The sequence below is a fragment of the Perognathus longimembris genome, chromosome 27, assembly GCF_023159225.1.
Source record: "Perognathus longimembris pacificus isolate PPM17 chromosome 27, ASM2315922v1, whole genome shotgun sequence".
Taxonomy (NCBI): Eukaryota; Metazoa; Chordata; class Mammalia; order Rodentia; family Heteromyidae; genus Perognathus; species Perognathus longimembris.
The window spans coordinates 6,544,445-6,556,423 of NC_063187.1; the positions used below are offsets into that span (position 1 = coordinate 6,544,445).

Genomic DNA, 11,979 nt, shown 5'->3' on the forward strand with positions numbered 1-11,979 from the left:
CTTGTTTCTTCATTCCTTCCTTCCATCGTTTCCTCCTTTCTTTTCTTTCCTTTTCCTGTCTTCCTTTCTGTCACCTTTCATTCCTTCCTTCCTTTCCTTACTGCTTATTCTTTGTTGTCCTTCCTTTCTTCCCGACCTGTTTGCCAGCCTCCAAGCTTGCCTTCTTTCCTTCATACTTCACTCCTTTCACTCCTCCTTTCTTTCCTCCCCTTCGTCCATCTTTCATGTCTACCTTCCTTCCTTCCTTTCTCCATTTCCTCCTTGCATTCTTCCTCCCTCCCTCCCTGCTTCCCCTAATCCTCCTTTCTCTCTCTCTTTGTTTCTTTTTCTTTCTTTGTCTTTTCTCTATTTCTTCCTTCCTGTGTTCCATCCCACCTCCCTTCCTTTCTTCCTTCCTTCATTATTTCCTTCTTTCCTTGCTTCCTGTCTTCATTCCTTACTTTGCTACCTGGGTAGACCTGAAGTAACTATATCTATACAATATAAGAGGAGCAAATGAAGTATTGCCAGCCTTCTTGTGCCATTTTTCTCAAATCTCAACCTTGACTGCATGAACTATGTAGGGAACTCATCCCCAAATATGTGAGAGATGAAGAATTCGTTCTTTTGCTCCCATGAGAGGTCCATCCAATCAGAGAGCAGCTTCTGATGGGACTTTTGAAACAATCTTCCACCCCCCACTACAACAAGAAGGTATGTCACTCTTCCACAAAAGTGAAAGGCTTAAGGCCGTGTTTCCCATCCATTCTTTGAAATGTAAATTACACTGATGCAAAACAATTCCACCCTTATCCGTTCACCCCTCCAAGCAGTCCCATGAGACTCTTTTGCCGTTGAGTTGGGAAGGATCCTAGAAGATCCCCAGCCCAGCGCCTTAACATCAGCAAAGACCAGGGGACATCCCGTCTCTGTGTCTTTTTGCTTTATTTCTTTGTTCCTTCCTTCTGTTATGCCAGATTTCCAATCCCCAAAGACCACCAAGGAGCCGATACTGATGCAAACACACGAGAATCTTTATTGCAAGCTAAAGCCTGGACTCCAAACCTTTACCGACACAGCGGATCTGGATTGAGAGTCCTGCCCCTCAGATAGGCAGGGTTTTTATTGTGATTACAGCAGGGGCAGGGTATTTCCAACTTGGCAGATACTTGATTGGATGGCATATAGCAAGCAAGTCTTGTCCTATTTTTATTGACTATCTACCCTTTCAGTTATATATTCTGGCTTTGATATTGGGAACTGGCCTCGATATCAGGAATTGACAACAGGTGGTCACGTAGCACTGACACAGGGGGTTAGTGCAGGGGGTAGAACAAGGCACAAATGGGTTAAGCAAGCCATTTACAGAAGCAGAATTCTGCGGTTAGGCTGAGCTAGTACTAACTTTATTTTAACAATTGTGACCATGTTTTCCCATTACCACTAAGCAAGCTTGAGCGGGCTAAAACAATCCAGTACTCAATCATAAGTAAACCAACCCAACAGTTACCATGGCATTTCTACTACTATTATGGTTATTTCTATAGTCTATGACTATGCTCATTTTTACTGTTCGTTACCATGGTTGCTACCAAGGTACAGAGGTGAACAAGTGCTCCCTACGTTTTTAAATGTCAAACTATAAGAAACTAGTCTCATGGGTGGGGGTGCAGCCCTCTATCATGGAGTCATTACCATTGTTTAGAAGCTGTTATAATTTTAACACTAAAACTTATATTTAGTTACTCCAGTTTTCAGGTCAGCCCTATCACTTCCTCCCTTTTCCTTTCTTTCGTTCTTTTCTCCTCTCTTCATTTTCTGTTTCTTCTCCTTTTCTCTTCCCTCATTTCTCCTTTCTTCCTTACCTTAATCTAGAATATGGTCTAGGTAGTTTTGAACCTGGTTATGGGTTAATTTGTGTGTTCGTTTGTGCCAGTTCTGGCACAACTGGGCTTTGCCTGAGCTGTTGGGCTCAATGCCAGCCAGCACTCTTGGATGTGAACCACATCTCCACTACTGGCTCTTTGGAGGTTGAATGGAGATGAGAGTCTCAAGGCATTCCCTGCTCAGGCAGGCTTAGAACTGGGATCCTCAAGTCACAAACTCTCAGTGTACCTCGGATTCTAGCCATGAAAACTACTCTCATTCTTTGGTCCCTAGAAACGCTATCTCTTGGCTCATGCTTCAGAAACTTTTTGGTTTTGGTTGAGTGACACACTAAGTTACAGGTAAGAAAGCATTCTTCCCCATGTAGCAGTTGGCTTAAAGAATTGATATAAACAAGTCCAGGTTCCAGTTCTTTGCAAGGTAAATTCACTGCAAATTCTGGATGGGGTGTGCACAGGACACATGTTACCCCCTAAAACACTGAAACTCCTGGGGCTCTACAGCCATGCTTGAACTGGAAAGCACAGCACCAGGTGACCAGCCTCTTGTACGCCAACTGAACTTGGGAGTTCAGGTCCCCTGGAGAGGGCACTTCTGTCTGGGGTTTCATTTCTGATGCTGAGAAGCTATTTCAGGAGAGAGGGTCCCATCTACACAGGCAGATCAGAAAGGCCGGGAGGAACCCCCTCTCTGAATACCCAAGATCCACTGGGCTCCAGACTATAGAATTGGCACTTGTTAACCACGTGACAGAAGTTGGTACAGATCTGGACTTTCTGAGTTGTCCCCATGTCTCTCAATGTCTGCACCAAACCAGCCTGAACCTGGGCAAATCTCTCAGCGTCTATGGTCCTATGCCACCACCTCTGAGGGCAGTAGCTCTCCAGGGGGGCAGGATAGAGCCCCCTTTTCAAATGGCCCAGCTTGGCCGTGAGGCTCAGGAGGTTCAGTAGGGCGGCCATGGAGATGGTATTTCCATAGAAACTGAAAGAGCTGAGCTGGGAGCACTGGCCCAGGGAGGGGAGGATGGCAGAGAGCTGGTTATCAGTAATGTAACAGTGCTCCAGGGCCAGGGACTCCAGGGTGCCAGACACTTGCTCCAGCCATAGTCTCAGGGGCTCCGCACTGAAGGAGTCTCTCGGCAAACTCCTCAGACGCAGGTGCTGGAGCTGCCTGGCGCAAGTGCTGTGGAACAGAAAGCTCAGGTCAGCTTCCTGCAGGTCGCAGGAGCTCAGGGACAAGGCCTGCAGAGGCCGCAGGCTCCTGAAGAGGGCAGGCAGCTGTCCATGAAGGAACCTGGCGTCATGTACATGAAGCTCCCGCAGCTGCTGCAGCTGTCCCATATGGACCCCCAATTTGCTCCAGTACCAGCAATTTGTGAGGCTGGAACTTTGGGAATCGCCACGCATGTCAGAGAAGTTGAGGAGGCGGAGGCTCTTCATCTGGCCCAGGTAGGGATCGAAATAATCCATGGATTCTCGACGCCAGATTTGACTCGCCAGCAGCTCCTGGATGGAGTCCAGCCTCACCACACGCAGAGCCTTCTGCATTTCAGAGACGGAGCCAGACAGAATCTGCAGCTTCCTGGAGCACAGCTGAACTCGACCTTTCTTCTCCCCGGCCCACTGGAGCAGGAGGGCTTGGAGATCATCCTGGGCATCCTGTTGAATGGTCAGGTCCATGGCGATGAGCAATGGCTGCTGATTAGTCAGTCCCAAACATGGGCTGCCAGTTTGCTTGTCAGTCAGGAAGCCTGGGCTGGAGATGTGGGCCATGGCCAGGTACCCCCTTGTCCACATCTCTGGGTGCTCTTTCCCCAGATCGAGCAATTGCAGTTTCCAGTGAGTGGGGCGCTCCTTCTGGGCAAGAAGCAGATCGAGGCCATCCAGGACAGCCTTGAAGGTGTCTAGGTCTGGTGATTGTGCCAGGTCCCCCAGGGGGAGGCAGGGGAAGGGCCAGGCCTGCACCATGGCCTTCAGCACCTCTCTGTGGCCCCCAGTGTAGGCCTCCATAAACAGCGAAGGGAACAGCAGCATGGGCAGATCATCTAGGGCAGAGCTGGCCAGGGCCGGGTGGCTCAGCAGATTCTGCATGGCGAGATGCTCGAGCGAAGGTGGGGTCCTTCTGCTCATCTTGCTGGATGAGATGGGGGTGCGCTGTGCAGGACTCTCTGAATCCCAGCAGGGACAGGCACTGGCTGCAGTCTCAGGAACTCTGCTGCTGTTCTCTGATCCCTGGGCTCCTTTATACCCTTAAGCCCCGCCTTCAGGAGTGCACGTCAGCCAATCAGACAGCAGCTTTGGGTGGGAATACTAAGCCACACCTACGTAGGGCGTCAACCTCTGGATTAGTTCAAACCCTGCTTTCCATACTAAGTGAAGGGTTTAAGGGTGTGTTTCTCACCTGCTCTTTGAAATGTAAATTACACTGAAGCAAAAACAGCTCCTACCCTTCTTCTCTAACCCTTCCCGACATGCACATGCTACTCTACTGCCCTGGGGCTGAGAAGAATCCCAGCCCAGCCCCAGCCCAGCTCTAGAGCATCCACACATCCTACTGAACAATCTGTCTCTGTATTGCTTTTTCCTCCTGCCTTGTTTATTCATTCCTTTCTTTCATCGTTTCCTCCTTCCTTTTCTCTCCGTGTCCTTTCGTCTTTCCTGTGTTGTTTCATTCCTTCCTTCCTTTCCTTACTTCTTATTCCTTTGTTTTTTCCCTTTGTTCCCTACCTGTCTGCCAGCCTCCAAGCTTGCCTTCTTTCCTTCCTTCCTTTACTCCTTTCCCTGCTTTTCTTTCCTGCCATTCGTCCGTCTTTCATGTCTACCTTCCTTCCTTCCTTTCTCCATTTCCTCCTTGCATTCTTCCTCCCTCCCTGCTTCCCTCATCCTCCTTTGTCTCTCTCTTTGTTTCTTTCTCTTTCTTTCTCTTTTCTCTATTTCTTCCTTCCTCTGATCCATCCCTTCCTCCTTCGTTCTTTCCTTGCTCGCTGTCTTCATTCTTTACTTTGGTAGCTGGGTAGACATGAAGTAAATATATCTATACAATATAAGGGGAGCAAATGAAGTATTGCCAGCATTCTTGTGCCATTTTCCTCAAGTCTCCACCATGACTGTGTGAACAATGTAGGGAACTCATCACCAAATTTGTGGGAGATGACGAATTAGTTCTCTTGCTCTCAACGGAGGTCCAGCCAATCAGAGAGCAGCTTCTGAGGGGATGCATGAGCCACCCTTCTAGTACAGCTAGAAAGGGGTGTCACTCTCTGCTTAGTTCAAATCCTGCTTCCTGGACAAAGTGAAGGGATTCAGGGCGTGTTTCCCACCTGCTCTTTGAACTGTAAATTACACAGAAGCAAAAACAACACCTAACCTTATTCTCTAACCCCTCCAGACATTCCTAACCTACTCTACTGCCCTGGGGCTGAGAAGAATCCCATCCCCGCCCCAACCCAGTGCTACAACATCCACACATCCTACTGGACATTCTGTCTTGTTTGTATTTCTTTTTCCTCCTGTCTTGTTTCTTCATTCCTTCTTTCCATGGTTCATTTGTTTCCTCCTTCCTTCCTTTTCTTTCCATTTTCTTTCTTCCTTCCTGTCTTCTTTCCTTCCTTCCTTCCTTTCCTTACTGCTTCTTCCTTTGTTTTCCTGGCTGTGTACGACTCTGGATGACAGCTGTGTCCCAACATCATGGAAATGTCAAGAAAGACACATTTTATTTATGTCTTGTTAACATAATAGTTGTGCTAATACAAAAGAAATAATCACAAGTTACTGAAGGCTATCAGAAGATAGAGAATAACTCTGTATTCTGTGCAGTCCCAGTATAGGAAATAACTATACTGTGTATTCAAAGTGATTAAATGAACATTGCCTATGCCCCAGAAAATGAGATGTGAGGACTGGGATTCAAAGGCAGCCCAGGCAGAAAAGTCCATGAGACTCGTGTCTCTAGTGGGAGATAAGAACCTGCCTGACTTCCAGCAGCCTTTCTCCTGAATTCAGTTCTGCAGGAAGTCCCTCCACCCTCTGGGCACTATGGCTGATGAGCAGAAAGAGTTCTGTTACTTTCATGACATGTCACTAACATTTGATTTTGAAATTGCTCCTGCTCCCCGCCCCAGATTTTCTCCAATTCTTGATGTATTAATGTTTGACCTTGGTTATGATGTTAGAGAATAAGGGTAGGAGCTGTTTTTTCAGTTATTCAGTGTAATTTACATTTGAAAGAGCAGGTGGGAAACACGCCCTTACTCCTTTCACTTTTGTTCAGGAAGCAGGATTTGAAGGAACCAGAAAGTGACATTCCTTTCTAGTTGTACTGGAAGGGTAGCTCACAAAACCCATCAGAAGCTTCTCTCTGATTGGCTGGACCTCCCATGAGCGCAAGAGAACTAATTCTTCATCTCCCACACATTTGGGGATGAGTTCCCTACTTAGTTGAAGCAGTCATGGTTGAGATTTGAGGAAAAGGGCACAAGAATGCTAGCAATACTTCATTTGTTCCTCTTATATCATATAAATATACTTACTTCATGTTTACCCAGGTACCAAAGAAGGGAAGAAAGACAGGAAGGAAGGAAGGAGGGACGGGGGTCAGGAAGGAAAGAAAGAAGGCAGGATACACACAGGGAGGAAGGGATGGAACAGACGAAGGAAGAAATAGAGAAAAGAGACAGAGAGAAAGAAAAAGAAACAAAGAGATGGACAAAAAGACAAAGGAGGATGTGAGGAAGCACAGAAGGAGGGAGGAAGAGTGCAAGGAGGGATTGGAGAAAGGAAGGAAGGCTGACAAGAGAGAAAGAAGAATGGGAGGAAAGAAAGAAAGAAGCAAGGGAAGGAGTGAAGTAAGGAAGGAAAGAAGGCAAGCTTGAAGGTGGCAGAGAGGTAGGGAAGAAGGAAGGAAAACAAAGGAATAAGCAGTAAGGAAAGGAAGGAAGGAATGAAAGAACATAGGAAAGAAGAAAGGAAAAGAAAAGGAAGAAAGAAGGAAACAAATGAAGGATGTTATGAAGGAATTAAGAAACAAGGCAGTTGGGAAAAAAATACAGAGATAGAATGTCCAGTAGGTGTCTGGATGCTATAGAGCTTGGCCGGGGCTGGGCTGGGATTATTCTCAGCCCCAGGACAGAAGAGTAGCATGCGCATGCCTGGAGGGGTTAGAGAAGAAGGGTAGGACTTGTTTTGGCTTCAGTGTAATTTACATTTCAAAGAGCAGATGGGAAACATGCCCTTAACCCCTTCACTTAGTATGGGAAGCAGGGTTTGAACTAATGCAGAGGTTGATGCCCCATGTAGGTGTGACTTAGTATTGCCACCCAAAGCTGCTGTCTGATTGGTTGACGTGCACTCCTGAAGGCGGGGCTTAAGGGTATAAAGGGGCCCAGGGATCAGAGAACAGCAGCAGAGTCCCTGAGACTGCAGTCAGTGCCTAGCCTTGTTAGGATTCAGAGAGTCCTGCACAGCGCACCCATATCTCATCCAGCAAGATGAGCAGAAGGACCCCACCCTCGCTCGAGCATCTCGCCATGCAGAATCTGCTGAGCCACCCGGCCCTGGCCAACTCTGCCCTAGATGATCTGCCCATGCTGCTGTTCCCTTCGCTGTTTATGGAGGCCTACATTGGGGGCCACAAAGAGGTGTTAAAGGCCATGGTGCAGGCCTGGCCCTTCCCCTGCCTCCCCCTGGGGGACCTGGCACAGCCACCAGACCTGGAAATCATCAAGGCTGTCCTGGATGGGCTAGATTTGCTACTTAGCAACAAGGAGCGCCGAAATCGGTGGAAACTACAAGTCGTTGACCTGCTGGGTGAGCACCCAGGCATTTGGACGCTGGGGTACCCTGCAATGGCACAAATCTCCTATCCAGGGTTCCCGCCAGGTGAGTTAAGAGCAAGTCCCTGGACAGGAATGGGTGAAGAGCAACCCTTGATGATCGCCATGGACCTGACCATCGCCCATAGCCCTAAGGATGATCTCCAAGCCTTCCTGCTCCAGTGGGCCTGGGAGAGGAGAGAACGAGTCCGTCTGTGCCCCAGGGTGCTGGAGATTCTGTCTGACTCCAGCTCTGAAACCCAGAAGGCTCTGCAAGTTGTGAATCCAGACTCAATACTGGAACTGCTGGTGAGTAAATTGTGTCTCGGAGAAACCGAGAAAACCTTTGCTTTTTTACTGAGCCAGATGAAGAAACTTCGCATCCTGAGTTTCTGTAATATGTGTGCCCACCTCGACACTTCCAGCTCCCCAAATTTCTCGTGTTCCTCCTTCCAACTGGGGGCACATCTGGGGCAGCTGCAGCATCTCCAGGAGGTGCGTATGAAAGAAATTGTCTTCCTTGGTGGAAAGCTACCCGCCATCTTCAGGAGCCTGCCGCCTTTGAAGGACTTGTTTCTGAGCTCGTGTAACCTGCAGGAAGCTGACCTGAGGTTTCTGTCCCGGTGTCCTTGCACCAGGCAGCTCAAGCACCTGTGGCTGAGGAATTTGTCTATGAAAAGCTTCAGTCCCGAACTCCTGAGAGCCCTGTTGGAGCAAGTGGCCAGCACCCTGGAGATCCTGGCCCTGGAGAAATGTGAAATCACAGATGCTCAGGTCTCAGCCATCCTACCAGCCCTGAGCCAGTGCTCCAAGCTGAGCTCCTTTAGTTTCTATGGAAACCACGTCTTCATGGACACCCTGCAGAGCCTCCTGGCTCTCATGGCTAGGTTGGGCCACTTGAATGAAAGCATCTATTCTCCCCCTGTGGAGAGCTATGTAGCCACAGGGAACTTGGACCCTGACAGGTTTTTTCAGGTTCTGGCTGGGTTGGCCCAAGATTTGAGAGATGTGGTGACAACCCCTAATAAGATCCAGATCTGTCCAGGTTTCTGTCATTTGTGCAACTATTTCCTATACTACTTCCTGGGGCCAGATGGTTCCTGGGTGCTCAGAGATGAGGAGTTCCATAACCATGAGGCTCTGGCTGGGTAATTGGCCCTCTCTCTCTGTCGTTTCTTCTCAGCATTAGAATGTGATCATGTGCGTGTGTGTAAGAAAGAAGGCCTGTGAGCCTGATCTTTCCAGTTCAATTGTAGCTCCGGAACCCCAAGATCTTTTGTGCCCTTTGTGGGTCGAGGTATCCCGTGCAGACCCCATCACAAGTCTAGAATGTATCCTCTCTGGAAAGAACTAGAACGCAATCTTGGTTTTTCAAATGTTTTTGATCAAACCTCCTTGTACTGCAGCAGCCCATTGATGTTCGACAGTTCATTGTTTCCATCCACCACTTCATTTCAAAAAGAAAGGAGCACAAAAATATATAGAAAGATGTGTTTTCTCAGAACTGCACAACATAAGTCATGTTCCTGCCTAGAAACTTAGCTACTCAACAAATTAAAGTTGTGAGGATCATGATTCAAAATCAGCTGAGTTTGAGAAGACTCCGGTGCACCAAAGTCTTCATCGTTTTTCCTCTTTCCGCCTCTCTGGACTACCGTGGATGCTCTCCAGTTGTTCTTGCCTATTTCTGAGAAGATCTTGGCGCCATGGCCATGATACAGAAGCATGCAACGAAGTAGGCCGGACTGGGAATCCACAACTTCCTCTTCTGGTGGTAAAGGTCAAGCGGAATGTAAACACCGGACCACGGAGCAGTCTCAGAATGGCTTCGTTTGGGTGGAAGAGGAAGATTGGTGAGAAGGTGTCAAAGGCTACATCCCAGCAGCTGAGGCTGCTGGCGAGAAGGAGGGGGTTGAGAATGATGAAGGGAACTGGCTTCATGCCACTAAACGTAGGAAAGAAATTCTCCAGGAAGGCTGTGCTGAGAAAAGTAAACAGCTGAAGGAGGAAGGAGCCAATTTGGCAGAAAGTAAAAGATATCAGGAAGCAATTCAGAAGTGGGATGAAGCACTACAGTTAACTCCAAATGATGCTACCCTCTATGAGATGAAATCACAGGTCCTAATGTCACTTCATGAAATGTTTCCAGCAGTGCATGCAGCAGAAATGGCTGTCCAGCAAAACCCACATTCATGGGAGTCTTGGCAAACTTTGGGTCATGCTCAGCTTGTGTTAGGAGAGATAGTACTGGCAATTCGAAGGTTTCAAATAGCCCTTCACATCTATCCAATGAACCCTGAAATATGGCAAGAGGACCTTTCTTGGGCAAGAACCCTCCAGGAGCAGCAGAAGGTAGCACAAAGGGTTAAGAAGAGTGAAGAAGCACCATCTTGAGCGATACCTTCCTCCCCTAAGTCTATCCCTGACTATGACTTTGAGAGTGATGAGATTGTGGCAGTGTGTACCGCTATTGCTGAGAAACAGAAGACAGCAGCGGCAAATAAAACCGTGGTGATTGTGTCCGCTTCCAGGACAGTGGAGACTGTAACAGAGAAGGAAGAGGGCGCTCCACCGCCAGACAACTCTGTGTTTATCAAAGCCTGATGAAGCAGACGCACCCTAAATTATTTGAGTCTGTCCGATTACTGCTTCACATTTAGACAGAGACACACACGTACTCTGAGACAGGGATGAGACTGCTGTCCATAAAATACATTTGCTTCTCATGAGGTATATAAAAATGCAGTGGTAGAATCATTATGTAGTGTTTGACTGTGCTTTTTAAGTTATGACTTCTACATGAGGCTAAACTCCTGAGAAAAATGTGTTTGGGTTGATAAACTTCGTTTAATTGGGATATGTTTGTGGTTACACTTAAAGGTATGATTGGAAAGTATATTTTTGGATAGTGAATAACTTGATAACCAAAGTTATTAAAGTCCTGACCCAATAACATTTGTTTTATAGTGAAGAGAATGTATGATTTCTTCAAGAAAAATATTGCCATTATTATTTACTCTTCCATCTTTCTTGCTTCCATCTTTATTGAATTAAGGCTTCACAAAACTTGAATAATTTTACCCTCCCTTATGATTCAAAGTTATCATTTTGTTCTATATAGAATCTTTGAAAGGTTGCTTGAAAATGCATGCAAATGTGTACATCTTCTTTCCTTGATATTTCTTTCTATTCTGATTTGTGCTTCTGGATTTTGTTTGTTTTCTGTGCTAGTAGCTGAGGCTTGAAGTAAAGATGTGGATGCTGGCTTCTAGTGTTTTCTTGCCAAAGGCTGACACTCTCCTACTTGAGCCACAGCTCCACTTCTAGTTCTTTGGTGGTTCATTGGAAATAAGAATCTCATGGACTTTTTACCCGGGCTGGCTTTGAGCCATCATCCTCAGATCTCAGATCTCAATATCCTGACTAGCTAGGATTATAGGAGTGAGCCACTTGCTCTTGGCTTCTCTTGACATTACTTGTAACACTAGTAGTCATCTCCTTTAGTATTTGTTCAATGTGTGAAATATTGATAAATGTTAAATGAATTTTTTACATGGCAATGTAGTTCTCACCACTAATAGTCGTTTTTTTTTTTTTCCTTGCCATCTTTGGGGCTTGAACTGAGGGCCTGGGCACTTTCTCTAAGCTACTTTTGCTCAAGGCTAGTGCTCTACTACAGTGCCACTTCTGGCTTTTTCTGTTTTTGTGGTACTGAGGAATCAAACCCAGGGCTTCATGCATGCTATGCAAGCACTCTACCACTAAGCTACATTCCCAGCCCATAGTAGTAATTTTTTAAATGATGGCAGTTACAGTCATGCCAACAAATTGTACTACATTATCCCACTCACAATCACTGTTTATTTTCCTTATTTTTAGAAGCATAGAAAACCATGAAAACACTTGTTTGCTTGTAACTTTCCAGCTGGTGATTTAAAGTTACTTTTATAGATTATTATTTTTTTGATCTAGTCAATGAAATGAAAAAATAATTACAACTTAAGTAACTAAATAACATTCTTCTAAAAGTAAAAAGTAGGGATATCATAACGCCAATGATCGAATAACTTAAACAAAAATACAGAGAAACTGGAATGTTATTTGTAATCTAATCCCATGAGTATGAGAAGGATATGTTGAAAAAAGTAGTTTATGGCCAGGCCTGGTTGTGTTCCAACACTTGTGAGGCTGAGGCAAGAGGATTGTAAGTTTAAGGTCAACCTGGGCTAAATAGCAAGACTCTGTCTCAAAAATAAAAGAAAATAAATATTAAAAACAAATTAAAAATGAAATAATGAACA

General features: G+C 46.2%; 2 protein-coding genes and 1 pseudogene across 2 annotated transcripts; 2 read left to right on the forward strand and 1 right to left on the reverse strand.

Annotated features, from left to right (window-relative positions):
• Positions 1–2,516: 2,516 nt before the first annotated feature.
• On the reverse strand, positions 2,517–3,641 carry LOC125342807 (PRAME family member 8-like). The gene has a single exon (XM_048335114.1). It carries the CDS (start codon positions 3,639–3,641, stop codon positions 2,517–2,519), a length of 1,125 nt encoding a protein of 374 aa, XP_048191071.1.
• A 3,713-nt stretch (positions 3,642–7,354) lies between these two features.
• LOC125342808 (PRAME family member 8-like) lies at positions 7,355–8,830 on the forward strand. Its single transcript, XM_048335115.1, has one exon. It carries the CDS (start codon positions 7,355–7,357, stop codon positions 8,828–8,830), a length of 1,476 nt encoding a protein of 491 aa, XP_048191072.1.
• A 670-nt stretch (positions 8,831–9,500) lies between these two features.
• On the forward strand, positions 9,501–10,282 carry LOC125342883 (annotated as a pseudogene).
• The last annotated feature ends 1,697 nt before the right edge of the window (positions 10,283–11,979 follow it).

Coding starts and splice junctions, on each gene's coding strand:
- LOC125342807 (XM_048335114.1), bottom strand. CDS start 3,641: ATGGCCCACATCTCCAGCCCAGGCTTCCTGACTGACAAGCAAACTGGC.
- LOC125342808 (XM_048335115.1), top strand. CDS start 7,355: ATGAGCAGAAGGACCCCACCCTCGCTCGAGCATCTCGCCATGCAGAAT.